This window comes from Heloderma suspectum, chromosome 5, assembly GCF_057233095.1.
Source record: "Heloderma suspectum isolate Gila_16-S chromosome 5, 16-S_ref, whole genome shotgun sequence".
NCBI classification, from domain to species: domain Eukaryota; kingdom Metazoa; phylum Chordata; class Lepidosauria; order Squamata; family Helodermatidae; genus Heloderma; species Heloderma suspectum.
The window spans coordinates 156,100,646-156,117,090 of NC_139462.1; the positions used below are offsets into that span (position 1 = coordinate 156,100,646).

Sequence of the window (16,445 nt, forward strand, 5' to 3'; positions counted from 1 at the left end):
GGACGGGAGGGGGCGCGGGCAGCGAAGTCCCAGCCCGCCTCTCGCGAGCGGGCGGAGCCAGCGCCGTGGGGAGCGGGCCGGCTTCCCGCAGATGGAAGAGGGGGGCCGGCGGGCGCCGCGGTTGAGTTCGGGGTGTGACGCCGCCTGTCTGCGTATGTTAAGGGCGCGAGCCATTAAGCCGGGCTGCAAAGCCGCGCTCGACGAACACGCCATCCACGTTTAAAGAGGGCGGAGGGGAGGGGGCGGGTTGACCAGGGAACGGTCGTCAGCCCCCAGTTGCTCCGCTTTTTCTCCCCCTCGGGGGAACTGTCCTTCCCCTCCCCTTGCTACGTGGCGCCGCCGCTTTCTTCCCAGCCCAAAGCGGCTGCAAGGGCTCAGTGTTCCCTCAGGCCGCAGGACGAGCAAATCCACCGCGCCGAGCGGGACGTCTGCCACTGTTCTTCAGTGGCCGGGGGCGGTGGAATGCGCGCCTGATTTGGAACTCGCGGTTGAGCAAGAGGGCCGCGTCGGCTTGCTCCCCGCGTCTTCGCCCTCGTTTCTTTGATAATTAGAAAAGGAGAGCAAAAGTTACACGTAGGGGCTGGCAAGAAAGAAATGTCGTTTTCGCGTTGCATTAGGCTAATCGTTTGCTTAAGGCGTGTCTGTGGGGTGGTTATTCAGTATCAAAATTGTGCAGCAGCAGCAGCTGTGAGTTCGGGATAGCGTGTAGGGACCAGGCCTGAGTCATACAAATCACTCAGCTTGAAATCAACAGGATGTTGTTACATGAAAGGCCTTTGCAGGATGTGCCTTCCTAGTTCGATCTCCTGACGTAATAGTGCCGAGAGAAGCTTCCCTCGCTGGGCAAATAAGGGGGTGGGCTGGGGGGATTTCCATGGGGACTGTTAATCCCGTTCCCCCCGTGACGCAGATCTGGGGCAAGGCTGCTTTACAACACGCAAAGGTGAAGATGCATTTAATATAACCGGTAGCTGGACTGCAAGGAGGTCAAATCAATCAATCCTAAAGGAAATCAGCCCTGAGTGCTCATTGGAAAGACATACTGAAGCTCAAATATTTTGCCCACCTAATGCAAAGAGAAAACTTAGTGGAAAAGACCCAGATGCTGGGAAAGATTGAAGGCAAAAGGAGAAGGGGATGGCAGAGGATTAGATGGCATCACCGATGCAATGAATATGAACTTGAGCACACTCCGGGAGAGAGCGGCGGACAGGAAGGCCTGGCGTGCTATGGTCCATGGGGTCACGAAGCCTCCGACACGACTTAACGACTGAACAACAAAGCTTGGCCCTTAGATAGTGGAATATCTATACCTGCCTCTGGTGTGCTTCCTTGTATTTCTTCCTTTAATTCTGACTTCTTTGTCCCATGGCTCTGAATTCTGATTTGTGCCCACCCCCAGCCAGTTCTGCCTGCTGCTTGTTCCTCAGCTCTGCCTCCCTGGCTCAACTTGGACAGCTGTTTTCACCTCAGTTCTCACCCAGCAGCAGCTTGGGTGGGGAATTTTAAATAGGACCACAGTATGAAGGAAAACAGTTAAACCTCCACCCATGCCATAGCCCTATGATATAATCATAGTATCATAACATGCTCAAATACATATTTAACATAATGTAGTTTGGCTTTAAAGTTTAGAAAAGGTGTAGGCAAGGGCCGCCTGTCCTACTTTAGCAGGAGAACACCAGTGTTCATTGAATCATAGAATAGTAGGGTTGGAAGGGGCCTACAAGTCCATCGAGTCCAACCCCCAATAGCGTTGTACTAATGTACAAGAAAGGGGTGTGAGAGAGAGTGCAGTTCTGTGGAATTCTTTTATAATAGTGATCTTCACTTTGTTGTCAAGCTGGGCCTCTTTGGCTTCAGGCACCGCTACTGAGGCCACTTGAGGGTCTTCCTTGGGTTGCAAGAGGCCCCTCCTCTTCCCATCCTGATCAAGTGCTGATGCTGTGCACCAGACTCCACTGAAGACCTTTTCGGGCTTCTCCTTCCCACCGGCCATCCAGGCAAGGCCTCATCTACCAGTCACCAGACAGGCGAATTCCAAAAGGCTCACAGTCCTTGGATTGGGATGGATCTTTTTCGCATCACTGATTGATTGATTGATTGATATTTATTTATATCCTGCCTTTTTTCCTCTTTCAAGGAACCCAAGGCAGCTTACATTATCTTCCTCCTCTCCATTTTATCCTCACAACAACAACCCTGTGAGGTAGGTTGGGCTGAGAGTCTGTGACTGGCCCAAAGTCACCCAGTGAGCTGCCATGGCCGAGTGGGGACTAGAACCCGGATCTCCCGGCTCCCAGTCCAGCACTCTCACCAGTACACCACGCTGGCTCTCCTGATAAGAGTGTTCTGCTCTAGTCAGTGCTGCAAAATCGCCCAGTGCAGGACCACCTTGCTCTCTGTCAGCTGTGCATTTGATTTCCCCTCCAGCACTTGCACAGTGCTCCACTGCAGCTAGCCAGTCATGTTGGTCTTTTCCTCTTGGGCTTCTCCCCCACCACACCCAATCGGCTGATTGCTCCTGCATTCTCTTGCCCCAGTCACCTCACAGCAGAGGAGCAGCAGGTCTGACTCCCACCCCTGAAGCCTCCTCTGGCAGCCCAGATTACAGCAGCCTACCCACCATTAAAGTAAACAAAAAATAAAACCTGACAACCCCTGTTGAGGGTAAGTGGTTATTACAAAGAAAGAGAGTGAGTAAATGGGAGAGATGGGATTCGAGAGTCATGCTTGAGATAACTGGGACCTGCAACAAGTGGCCCTCTGGCCTTGCAGTGAAGAACACTGTTTCATAACAGCTTTGAAGAAAAGGGAAACTACAATAAACAGTAATTTCTCATTACTGAGAAATGCAGCTGGTACAGAACGCGGCGGCTCGCCTGATTAAAGGCAGCCGCCGGCGAGATCACATCACTCCAGTGCTGAAGGAGTTGCACTGGTTACCAGTTGTTTTCCGGGCCAAATTCAAGGTGTTGGTTTTGACCTTTAAAACCCTATATGGTTCCGGCCCGGCCTAAGGAGCGCCTCCAGCAGCACCAGACAGGCCGCTTAACAAGATCAGCCTCGGATGGCCTTCTCTCTGTCCCATCAGCCAGGACAGCTAGACTGGTGGGGACGAGGGAGAGGGCCTTTTCTGTGGTGGCCCCCACTCTGTGGAACTCCCCCCTAGGGAACTCCGTCATGCCCCCTCTTTAATGAACTTCCGTCGTGCATTAAAAACATGGTTGTTCAGGCAGGCATTTGGGGTGGGTTAGGGTATTTTAGAAAACGTTTTTATTGTAGAATTTTATTGTTTTAAACTGTTTTATTGTATGTTGTACATCGCCCAGAGTGGCTGGGTGACCAGCCAGATGGGCGATTAATAAATTTAATAATAATAATAATTATTATTATTACATTTCTTCCTTGTTCATTTTGTTGCTTCCAGCAGATCCAAGTAGAAGAGCGACTTTTAAAAAAACTCTATCTTCAGGGAGCCTTTTCCATAATTATTCTGTCAAGAGGCCATCTTCCATGGAAATCCGGTGCACTACAGAGGATTTTTTAGCATAGCCTAAAACACTACATCAGTACATTTGGGACACTGGCCAGGCCTGTTGGGCTTGTACCACTGACCTGTAAAAACTGAGAGTGTACCACATTCCTGCAGTTGCACATTGCAGGAGAAGTTTGGCAGTTGTTGGTAAACACATCATATAAAAGTGATTGTAAAGTTGGCCCTCATGCGTTGATTGAACTAGGACAAACTAATTTCCAGACCAAAGCATCACTAACATGAACAAATAAGCTAGGATTCCAGCATGACTCTGACTTATAGCAAAGTACATTTGCTGAAACATTTTTCTTTGATCATGCTTGAAATAAAGAGCAAGAATATTATTGTGACCCCTTTCTTCCATGGCAGTGAAAATCTTCAAAGTGCATCTAGTATATAAGTATAGGGCAAGTTGTCAGCAGAGAGTTACCCCACTGTTTTAGCCTATGTGATTTATCCATCTCTTAACTAGCAGTGGTTTATAATAACCTGTTATATTATAGCTGAGTGCAGGAATGGAGACTCCTCAGATGCCTACCAATATTCCTGGAATTTACAATGTGGATAACGTGGCAGAAGCAGCAAAACACAGGCTGTACATCTGCTGCATAGGCAAATGCTCTCTAATCTAGAGAAACAGCCTATTTTGAATTCCTAGACTGTATGCATGCAGCTTGGCATGAAGATAAACCATTGCAAGGGAACTAAGATAAAACATGTTGCATAAATACTCCATTCCATCTGATACTGAGCACATTGCAAACATTAATACAGTTACTTCCTGCTTTATGTACCCAAGCAAGGGCCAGCCATGAGACTCTTATGGCATAATTATGACATAGTCTACTGTTACACATGATGAGCTATCATATCTTCCCTCGAGTCCTGGGAATCCCCCCTCCCCCAGTCTGTTACTTATTGTATCTAGGTGCTGGATTTTAATAGCTGTAAGATGCTTTGGGAGCCAATCTTGGCTGAAAAATGAAGTATAAATAGATCAAAAAGCAACTCTGTGTTTTAAAAAAATGCGTAGCAAGTTCTAGGATTTGGAATTTTTAATATTTCTGAATTTTAATATTCTGTTTAATATTTACAAACTCACTATTCGCTATACTTCTGTTCTCTTTGCAAAGGGTGTATGAAACAGCCACTCTCAACTTACCAGGAATGGGGAAAAAACGGGTTAAATGTGGAGTGGTCTTTAAATTTCTTCAGGAGTGGTGACAGCATGTACAAGAAACGGAGTAGTTTTTTCTGCAAAATGAATAGAATCAGAGGATTTTTACTCAAGAAATAAAAATGAAGTGCAAATACATACTAAATTAGCTTGTACTAACAGATTTACTATGTGTCTCCCCTCCCCGTTTAAAAGAGATTCAGTCAGCATACATGACCTGAAAACAAGTTTCAACATGCTGATATGTGTCATGTGATTTTCTCCCCAGAACAGTGATCTGCTTTCGTCAGCTTTCTTCATTCTCCTGATCTTGCAACACAGGCACTTTAAAAACTGAATTGCTGGAAGATAAAGATATAAGAGAGAAACCCAGAAGTTTCAACTCACTGCCAAAAGAAAGGAAAGAAACACAGTACTGTGAGTACCCATTTATTTCATTGCTTTTGAGTATAATAGCATCTGTTACAGTGACACTGAAAATCCAGTTAATGGGAGGGTGTTCTGGTTAGACTTCAGGGCAGTATTTTTATTACAGAAATAATTTTTATGCCAAGAACTTAAGTGTATGACCACTTACAATAGCCCTGAGATCTTGCTTAAATGTCAGAAAAGTTGGTGGTAGAAAATTCACTTTTAATATGCTACCATGCAGTTTTGGATAAAATGTCCCAGAGTGGCTGGTCAGATACAAAGCCTTTTACGGCACGATCCTATGCATGTTTAGAAAGAAAAGAGTCCTACAACTCATGCCCCAGCCAGCAATGCTGGGCATGCTGGAAGTTGTAGGCCTTCTTTTCGTCTGTACATGCATGGGACTGCACCCTTAGTTTCAGTATCCTCTGCTGGTACCAGCACAAGTCAGACAAACATGGGAATCCTTAGTGGCTATCCCATAGCTGGCAACTGTCTCATGGAGCTCGTGTGTGTGTGTGAGAAAAGAAAATCCCAGACTGGGCAAGAAAAAAATCTCAAATTGATTAACACCCACGGATGACACTAATACATTGGTATTGTTCAGCTCTATGCAGTTCTGGTATCTACAACTTAGGCAATGGTGCCTAGAAACACTAAATGTTTTCATTCAAAAGGGGTAAGAAAAATGTGGTGGATTGCTAACACCAGATTCCTCAACATAGAGAAAAGGAGTAAATCCTTCTCCAACTTTTTCTTTATCCCTTCCTTTTCCTGAAGTGATATTTACCTTGTATGATGTTAGTTCTGTGGGTAGATACTATGGGACAACCAGGGTGGCTGGTTTTTCTTTTAATTTAGTAATGTAAATTTGTGAGTTTGCTTAATTTTATGGGCAGGGAAAGATAATAAGACATTACTCAAATTAAAAACAAATTTGTGCTATTTTAAAGTCAGATATAAACAATATCTGACTTTGTTGACTGTGAATGGGGTAAGTACATTTGAGTGGCTACATTACCCATGCAGAAGAGGGCATGTCCCTCTAATTGCCACTTGTTTGTTTATTGTGGGGAAATCTGGCCATTTAAATGTGCAGACAACCAAAAAGTGCTAAAGAGCACACAACTAATTTAGTTAAATCACTAGGCTCTAATGTTTATGCATGTCATTTATACATTTTATCTATGTGTGCATACATCTGCAGAGCTGATGGTACCACAGATGCACTGTAACTTTTACATGGGGGGGGGGGGGTTGTACCTGAGATGTAAAATGAGTCAAGGTATTAATGGTATTACTTATCATCCCTCCAAAGCGCAGCAATTATATCCATTGTTAACCTGGCTTCTTCAGCAGCTTCTGAGATGGTGATATTTGAAATGCATTAGCCAATATTCCACTGGAATGCCTGGCACTTCATTAGGTATACACATACCAGATGTAAAAGCTGGCACTGAAAGTGAAATTTTTGCCTCACAAACCTGATACATAATGCTGCACTTTAACTTCAAGTTAAACTAGCACGCAACAGTAGATTGTGAATTTAGACACCATCAGCCTTTTCAAAGGGAAAAATAGTTCTTAAAGATATTTCATAGATTATTTATTTGTAACCTTTTTTACCCCCTCTCTTCACAAAACAGAATTAAAACAATTTACAATACATAATGAATCATCACCTGCATGATATAATTCTGTTGTAAATGAATACTCCGAAACATTTAATAGCACTGTTTTGCATGGTCTGTATACCTTCTTCTTGAGTCGCTTCTTTTATAGATTCTGTGCCAGCTTCATTTACTGCTGTTTTAGTGCCTCCAGAGAGGCTCCAGTTGATTAAGATGGAGTTCTGCTGGCTGATTCCTGCATTGAGCAGGGGGTTGGACTCGATGGCCTTGTAGGCCCCTTCCAACCCTACTATTCTATGATTCTGGTTATGAGCAGGATCAGAGCAGTTGCTGAAAGTTTAGCAGTTAGGCAGAGCCAAGTTTGGGGTGCTTCATAGGGAAATTTTGCTAGCTAGAAGGGAAGGAGAAGAAGGCAAAGTTGGGGAAACTATTAGAAAACTAACTTCTCTGCCCTCTCCTCCCTGCAGCAGTTTCTACAGCCTCCTATTCAGCAGGGTCCCCCAGCTATTCAGAGGGCTGGGGGACCCTGCTGAATCAGGCGAGCTACGGTCTAGTTGGGAAGGGGGAATCCCTGAAAAGCAAATAGAGGCACATTCTGTCAGTGGAGCTCTTCCGTCCACAGAATGCAGATCCTGGATCTAACTTAGTGACCTGGTTCATATGATATGCAGAGCTCACATTAGGTTATCTGACCCACGCTGAGACATGATGCATTCTAGGTGCCATTTTGAATATGCAACCCCCAATGAGGTTGCGGCTTGTCATCGGAACCCAGCCATTGGGGTTTTTGCAAGGGTTAAATAACCCTCATATAACCTACAACAAACCAAGGGATGTTTACCCCTCACATAACCCTCAATGGCCGAGTTTGGATGACACACTACAATTCCATTGGGTGTTGCATATTCAAGTGGCACCTGGCACATGCTGTGGCTCACCGTGGGTTAAATAACCCAGGGTGAGCCTAGAGTGTCATATGATCAGGGCCCAGTTAGATTTACTCCAAGGTAAGTGCATATAGGACTGCAGCCTAAGCCTCTTATTTAGGTTCAGTATTTTCTTGTGTACCTATCTTGCTTGATGCTATGACCATATTGCTATTTACCATATTTATAATTGGCATACAGTTTCCTCTTGTATTCTTGGTTTCCTTTGTATAATTCTTAATTACTTGGATCTCTCTTTACATTCTTGCTTCTCTATCCTGAATAAGTAACAAGTTATTATTTCCACGGAAAGATGGAAGCTACTTCCTTAAATAGTCAACTGCCAGAAGCCTGGAAGACAGAATTTGCAAAAATGCGACCTCTGATACCTGCTGTGAGTGCTTGCTTGGCATTTGTTTGTTTGTTACAGTTAAATCCCCACTTTCCTCCAAGGAGCCCAGGGAAGTGTTCATAATCCTTCTCTCTATTTTATCCTCACAACAACCGTGTGAGGTAGGCTAGGCTGAGAGTCAGCGACTGGCCCAAAGTCACCCAGTGAGCTTCACAGCCAAGTGAGGACTAGAATCGGGGTCTCCTGAGTCCCAGTCGAGCACTCTAACTGCTACACCAAACTGTCTCATAAAAGATTAAGTGGTTCCATGGGGGATAGAACAGCCTTCTCCAACCTGGTCCCCCTAGACCCCGCAACATTGCTGGCTAGGGAATGCTGGGAGTTGTAATCCAACACGTCTGGAGGGCACCAGGTTGGGGAAGGCTGGGTTAAAATGTTCTGTAGTCAGTGGGTATACTACATGTCAAAATAAAAAACAGACACTGATAGTGTCTCCCCATGAAGATTACACATGTTACGTTTAGAAATTGTGCATTCTAAAAAGGTGTATTACAGTTTATGAGATATACGGTATAAACATATATATGCAGTTTAAATGTTAATTTTGTAATGTGTGAAGCAGACCTTAGTTATTGTTTTTAAAGGACCTTAAGTCCCCAGCAGGTCACCAGAACATTCAAATTTGACTGGAGAAAATGTGGCAAGACTAACAGTGTAATTATTTGGATGTCTGCTCAGAATTGCCTCTTAACTGTTTTATCATGAGGATTTTGTTTTCTGTTTTATTGTGCATTTTATTTTTTATGAGTTGTTTAGCCATACTTGCTAAACATCACCTTGGTATCTGCAAGGATAAAGGGCAATTTTAAAATAATTGTAAATAGTAGTAATAAAAATAAGTTTTATTGAGTTCAGTGGGACTTACTCCCAGGCTGCACTCCTCCTACATGCATATGTCGGAGTAGCAGTGTATATGATTCTGCTGTAAAAAACACAAATCTGCTTTCAACCAGAATTTCACCAAAACATCTGAAGAAATGGTGGGAGCAATCCTACCGGGATAGGCAGCTGCCTCCAAACTTGGAGGTGACCGCCTACCCAGTGCAGGGAAGGAGAACCGTGGAGGGGATCATCCCCTCTGTGCTTTAGCCACCCTGCCCTTGCGGCTAGACAGCCATGTTCAGCTGTCTAGCCACGGGAAGGTGTTGTGGGGGAAGTGGCTGCTGGTTTAAAATGCACCTTCTTTTCATCAAGAACTGCATCAGAACTCTCAGGAAGTGCAAAAGCTGGTGTATAATTGAGTTCAAATCCACACATTAGTCTGGAAGGTGCAGATCAGGTTGGTTCATATCAGAATTCACTAAGATCACATTCCTCAAGCATCCCTAGATACAACGTTATACAAAGAATTGATGGATTGCTGATTCACAAAGTTCTGAACCAAGACAAATCCTTTTGTTGGATACTCTAAAAGTCTTGTCTGTCTGATATAGATTGTAACTCCTCTGGGTGAGGACCACGTAACTCCTGTGCAGCATTCAGGAACACACTGTTAGTAAATGTTAAGTAGTAGCAAAATAATACCAGAATTGCCATATTCAAATGCTACCCTGTTAATTTTACTCTTTGTTCTGTACATACATAAGTGACCATGAAGAAGGAATAAGGCCTTTGGGAAATAGTATACATTGTTTGCCTGTTTTGTCCTTGAATATGTTCCTACACTTTTGTAAATCAAAATAATGAGGGACCTCAAACCAGGGATGAGTAATCATAATCCCATTGCAGGGAAAATGGTAGCTTTGTTGTCAAGTTATTCAGGATCAATGTGTCATTCCTACCACTACCAATTCTCTGATTTTAAATGCTGGAGGGAAAGCTGATTATTATTTTAAACAAGTTCCTGCTAATATGCTACTGGTTTGCATGCAGATTTTACAACTGACCCATACAATTTCTCCTTTATAGATATTACAGGTTGTAACTGCAGTTGCAATCATTGTAGCTGGCTGTTTTGGAGAAGCTGGAACTGGAACACCATGGTGGTCTGGAAGCATGGTAGTATCACAGAATCATAGAATAGTAGGGTTGGAAGGGGCCTACAAGGCCATCGAGTCCAACCCCCATATGGTATAACCATAGCATTAAATAAAAAAGTAAAATGCAAAACCCACCTCACAGGGTTGTTGTTGTGAGGATAAAATGGAGAGGAGGAGGATAATGTAAGCCGCCTTGGGTTCCTTGCAAGAGGAAAAAAGGCGGGGTGTAAATGCAATAAATAAATAAATAAAATCCCATTTTATTTTACTTTTACTGTATAGAAAATAAGATGTAAAGCTGTTTTACATGGAGGTCCAAGTCCTCAGCTGACCCGATGAAGCTACCTTACACTGAATTAGGCCATCGGTCTCTTTAGCTCAGTAATGTTTTCTGTGGCTGGCAGCAGCTCCCCTGAACCTCAGGCAGAATTCTTTCACAGTCTTGTTACTTGAGATCCTTTTTAACTGAAATGTCAGGAATTGAACCTTGAGCTTCATATGTGTAAAGCATGTGCTGTACCACTGCTCTGTGGCTGTCTCCGTACTCTGCTGAAAACCACTGTGAGCACTGCCTGTCTACATAGATGTATATTCTAGCAGCATGAGAGACATGCAAAATATAATGGGGGTGGGGCGATTGTTATCTTGTTCTTTGCAGTTCCTGATATCTGGCTCCTCTCTTCTCATACTGGTGTTGATGAAGCAAACAGTATTTTGGGTAAGATCCTTAGATCAGAGAAATCCTTAAACACGCTGCAGTCCTCAAAGTGCTTCACTAGCACAGATACTGTGGAAATAAATAGGACTTAGCAGAGTCCTTTCAGAATCAGGCTGGAAATGTTCTATGAACATGTGCCCATGCAGTCCTCAATTACATACGTTTCCAAAGAGTTTGTTTTCCTTAAAGAACTCCAACTGTGCCAGAAACCTTTCTTTTGTTTTAGAATAATATTTTGAGCATCATAAACTGGGCGGGGGGGAATCACTCCAAACTTCTGACCTTACTTTACAGAGGAAGAAAAATGTGTCAGTCAAAGCGTTCAATATTTTAAGTTCTAGTTTTTAATATTAGTGACCTGCAGTGCTTAATTTGTGCCAGAGCTCATCAGGGTGCACTTCCAGTGTCTGTTTTCCACGCCAGGACTCAAACCTGAAACATATGAAACAAACCTAGACAAAAAATACCCCTGAGCAGGTGCAGAGTTCATTTTCCTCATGACTGAATACCTTTAGAGGCTATTCACACTCCAGGGATTAGCGGGGAAGGGGTTACTTGAGCCTTGGTGTCTCTTTTTATATATATAGAAATTAAGCATCATTAGTTTAAATCCATATGTGAAATTCCCCCCTCCTTTTTCATCTCTCTGCCTATACACTTCTGTAGCATCCAAACATACCCTCTTTTGCTAGTCCTTTCTCTTTCTGCTAATAGCACACTGATCCACCCTTTGCTAGGCCCTCTACAAGGTATTCCTTTGCTTCTCCTGACCACAGCTCCCTGCAACTCTGTCTCTCTGTCCCCTCAGCCCACCCTTTACTTAAGTCCTTGCTTTTCATCCCATTGTCTACTCTTTCCCAGTACCAGAGATCTACACCCTTCCTCTGAGATCTGTCTCCTTTTACATTCTGGGCTCCTGTCTGTATTCACCCCTTCCTGACAGCACTGCTTCTCCAGTCCCTAACCTGTGTGTCTCTTTGGAGCCAAAGTGACTTCCACTTTTGTCTTACAAGCTGTAATGTTCATTAAACATGATACTGGGGACAAATTCCATTTGAGCAGTACAAAGATTTGTGAACATCCCCTGACATATCAGAGCAGTCAAGGAAATGATGGAGGAGAGTTACAGAATTCTAAGATTCTATGAATATGAATGACTAACTGTACATTTTCCCCATCCTATAGGAAAAATGTGCCTTTGGTACTATCATTCTAAGCACATTAATAGCAGTGCTGGGTATAGGACTTTATTCTCTGGAATTTGCACTGGCCACGTTGCCTCAGAGTCCCTTTCCTCACCATGGAATCAGTGTAAGCACTTCCTGATGCATATTATTTATGCCACCTCTACTTTTTGCTAAACACTTTTATTTTATTTTAAAACACTAGGGGTTTTGTGTTTCTAAAGATGAAGATTGTATGAAACTTGAAGTCCTTGGTAATACCTACATATTTCAAATTAAATGCATGCACAGGGGAGCAATTAAATGCATTGCTCCAGTTGCTACCTTTCCTTGAGAGGCTTTGTGCCTTTGATAGTTGTATAACAGGCAGAAATCCAGCAGATGCAGCTTTCCTGATCAGTGCATCAGTATGCCAGGGAAACTACACCTTCTCTTAAGAGCAAGAAGCAGCAAACCAGGTCTTCTTTCCATAAACCGTGCTTCAAAACATGGGCCAATTACTATCACAAAGAGTACATTTTCTAGGTAATTTAATGTGGCTAAACTGCTTAAAATTTAAACCACTCTGTTGTATTTGCAATCAAAATGGCAAAAGGGTGGACTTTTATTTCACCTTTCAATAGATACTAGATCAGCCTTTTCCAATCTGGTTCTCTCTGAATGTGTTGGACACATCCCAGCACTCCTGAACATTGGCCATAGTGGCTGCAGTTGATGGGAATTGAAGTCCAAAACATCTGGAGGGCACCAGGTAGAAGAAGGCTATGCTAGAGGGTGAAGTGGAGAATCATAATCCAACTTAATGATTTTGAATAGTGGACTAAGGTATGATATTATGTAAGCGGTGGCAATCCAGCAAGTTGATGATAAAATGTGTGTGTCTGTGGGGGTGCAGTTTTATCTATAGTGCCCTGGCTTTCTTGGAGGAAGGGCAGAATACAACGGAAAATAATGCACCAAAGGAGGACGCAATCCATCGGGATAGGCGGCTGCCTCCAAACTCAGAGGCGACCGCCTGTCCAATGCAGGGCAAGAGAAGCGCAGATGGGATCGTCCCCTCCACACTTCAGCCGCCCCGCATTTGCAGCTAGCCAGCTGATTTTGGCTGTGTAGCCGCGGGAAGGCGGAGCAGGGGAAGCGGCTGCCGGACTACACATAGGATGTGTCATACCAGCATTTCCGCCCTCCCCACCCTGGACTGCCCCCCGGAACACTGTTTTCACCACTCCACGCTCCTCTTCTGAGCACGGAGTGTGGGGCTGTTCCAAGTCAGCCCAGGGGCAGGGGAGGGTCGGTTCCCAGAAACTGACAATATCCTATGACTGTCTAGCTGCTGACTAGTGGCCATGGGATTGCTCCCTAATTGGGAATAGTTATGGCCTACCTTACAGTGTTGTTGTGAGGTTGAATGAAAGTGGCTATTTATGCCATTCAGAGTAGTAGGGATAGGGCAGTTTTAACATCTAAATTTTGATACCAGTTAGCTAACGTGCCACAAATTGAATAAAGAAAAGATTTGCATAATATTTAATAAAGGCCCTCTCATCTTTCTTCTTCTAGGACACACAGTTGGTGCGTCATTACAGAGTGATTTCAGCTGCACTTGCACTAACAGCCTTTGAGCTTGGAATGTGTAGTTGGATTGTGCATATACTACAGAGAGCTAGGAAGACATTTATGCTCTGAAGGCGTGGATCTGACAAAGTGAGCCCTAGCCTATGCAAGCTCCTTCCACCTTGAATGTTTCCGTATTTTCAGGTGCCACTGGATTTAGGGTGAAATTTAGATTTAAGCGTGAGCAACTGGGCTGGCAGACGTGGAGTTTCCAGCCCCCTCCTTCCCATGGCAGCTCCTGCAACCCCCTAAAAATTCTACACAGAGTCAGGAGACCCTGCTGAATGGGGCAAGCTGTGACAGGGAGGAGAATCCCCCAAAATCAGGCAGAGGCACTTTCCGCAAACGGAGCCCTTCCTCTCACAGAAGATAGATCCTGGATCCAGCCCTTATTTTGCTGCAACAGATGAAGCTAATCTTCTGGAAAGTATTGCTATTATCAAAACAGCATTATTATTTCTAGTAAGAAACTTAGGTGTACAGGAGGTATTTAAAGGGAAATATATTGTGCATTTGATCTCTGATGTGAATGGCTTTCTCACTATTGTTTAGCCTGAAGCGACTCCAGATAGGAGTGAGAATTGTAACAAAAGTGCCTTGCAGTGCAATCCTATACATGTCTACTTGGAAGTAAATCCAATGAGGGTTACTCCCAGGTAAGTGGATATGCGATTGCAGCCTTAATGTTCTTATCAACTTTGTGGTCCCCAAAATTGGGACAGTTTACCTGCAAGGGGGGGGGGGTCTGGACGGAGTGCAAAAGGGCAGCAAGAGCAGAGACTTTCTTGCTGGAGTTAGCTGAACTAGGGGTGCAGCCCAAGTTGGGGTGCCTGGTTGTAAGAATGCCTGTTTGTCTCCACTTATGCTCTGCTTATAAATGTGTAAATTAAGCAAATACTACATAGACATTATAAGTCTCCAGTGCATTAAAACCAACAGAACTGAAATCCAGTAGTGCTGCATCTGGAACTTTTACCCCGCTCACTGAAGAGGGGAACATGTAACAATATGAATTTCTCTATTACTAGAACACTGACAGCAAAATAACTTTAATTATGGAGGGGCAGGAGTGTGTCAAGAGAGGGAATGTACCTCGCAAGGGCTTCTGCACAGAGACTCTGCCCCTCAGTATTTTGCCCCACCACAAAGTTGCCCATAAGTGCAGCAGTTTATTTTTCCCTGTAGAAATGAATGAATGCCATTCATATGGGAGAAAGTAAAGGAGTGCACTTACACACATAATTTGGGTTCAGGGTAAATCACCCCCCTGTCCATGGTGACACTTGTCTAGGGCAGGAAGTTATGTTCCAGATTGCAGTCCATTTAGTGCGTTCCATAAAGTTCAGTGGGAGTCATTCACAACTGACCCTGTCGTATAGTCCTACCCTTTCATCTGTGTAGCCAGATCCTGGGTTCTCTTTCTTGGCATGCCAGACCACGATGCTTCTGTGTGATGGAATCTTGGAAAACTATCCTTTATACATGTTGATGTCAGGTTAAGATTTCAGCTTTTGGTGTTGCCACTTGGGATGTTCCAACCAATCAAAAAAACTATATCCTGTGCAGAAGTCCATCATTTCTAAGACTTCACAAATGAAGTTGTGCTTGCTATGTACTGCTACGCTGTGCTTGCTATGTCACTGAAACATTAACATTTTTAATACCAGAAATCAATGGGAGCTGGCTCCCAAATAACTTTCTCAATTGTAAATACATAATTCCACATACTTCTTAAAATTATAAGCAGAATGAAGTTTCAGGCTCAAAAAGCTATATATTTTAAATAAAAAGCATTTGTTAAAACTGTTGTGTTACAAAATCTCCACTTGGTTTAAGAAAGGCTGTGTTTGCACTAGTGATTCCTCATTGGTCCACAGTGGCAGGAAACTGGAGGAAGGGTTGCTGTGACTACAGTAGCAGAGTGACATGGTGACAACACTGGTTCAGACTGAGACTGCACTTTGTCTTGGTTACACAGTGGCCAGCGTTTAATTCCATGGGAACAAGATGCTGGGATTTGTGTCTGTGTGGAAATAACATCTTCCAGTCTGGAAAGCTGTCCCTAATCTCTATGTACTCAATGGTGAGGAAAAACAACAGAATTTCCTGTAGCACCTTAAATACTAGCCGGTTTGTTATAGCATACTTTTTTCTGAACTAGAGTCCACTTCATCATATGGTGGATTCTCGTCTGCAAAAGCTCATGCCATTACAACCTGGCTAGTATTTAAGGGGATTTTTTTTGGGGGGGGGGGGTACTGCAGAAGACTAACACTGCTACCCCTCTGGTAGTTTTTGCAATCGTGAGGAAATGCATTCTGAGCACGGCAGGGGGCATTTTCATTTATTCAGGGATACGGCTTATGCTCCAGGGATAAGACCTGGTATTGGAAACAGATTCGGGACTGAGCTCGGGCACAGCTGAAGTCCAGGCAGTGGCAGTGCCAGATGTAAAATCAATCCACATTTCCTTCTCTCTCTCTCTCTCCCCCCCCCCTTTTTGGTAATGGAATTGCCGCCTTAGGATATGCCTGTACTAAATAGACAGGGAAGAAGCCCCTGACCGAAAGACAGTGCGATGAGGAACAGGGCCTTATGCCCTGATATTCTTTCACGCCCAAATCCTGTGCATGTTTCCTGGGAAATAAACCACTGAGTTCCAGTGGGGCAGCTACAGCCAGAGCCAAAGTCCAGGGCCCACAAATGACCACTCAGAGTGGCAAGCAGTGGGGCCTATGGCATCAGCACTTGGGCTGGTGTCAGCATGGGGAGCCCACCAAGGGCTGACCCTGTTTGCTGCAGCACCCTTTTTAAATCATTTTATAGTTGGGGTGGCCAACTGGGCGTGTACACAA

At 44.1% G+C, this 16,445-nt stretch overlaps 1 protein-coding gene across 7 annotated transcripts; it reads left to right on the forward strand.

The window, feature by feature from the left end:
* Window positions 1-43: 43 nt before the first annotated feature.
* LOC146344684 (uncharacterized) lies at window positions 44-15,393 on the forward strand. Of its 7 annotated transcripts, none has more exons than XM_084857925.1 (7): window positions 44-1,322; window positions 4,984-5,132; window positions 7,971-8,077; window positions 10,004-10,093; window positions 10,733-10,792; window positions 11,978-12,103; window positions 13,537-15,393. In XM_084857925.1, the coding sequence occupies exons 3-7, from the start codon at window positions 7,997-7,999 to the stop codon at window positions 13,660-13,662; spliced, it is 483 nt and encodes a 160-aa protein (XP_084714051.1). In that variant the 5' UTR covers window positions 44-1,322; window positions 4,984-5,132; window positions 7,971-7,996; the 3' UTR covers window positions 13,663-15,393. The 7 variants fall into 7 exon arrangements, with proteins under 7 accessions (XP_084714051.1, XP_084714048.1, XP_084714049.1 ...); XM_084857922.1 differs by having other exon boundaries at window positions 44-152; XM_084857923.1 differs by having other exon boundaries at window positions 44-152; window positions 4,989-5,132.
* The last annotated feature ends 1,052 nt before the right edge of the window (window positions 15,394-16,445 follow it).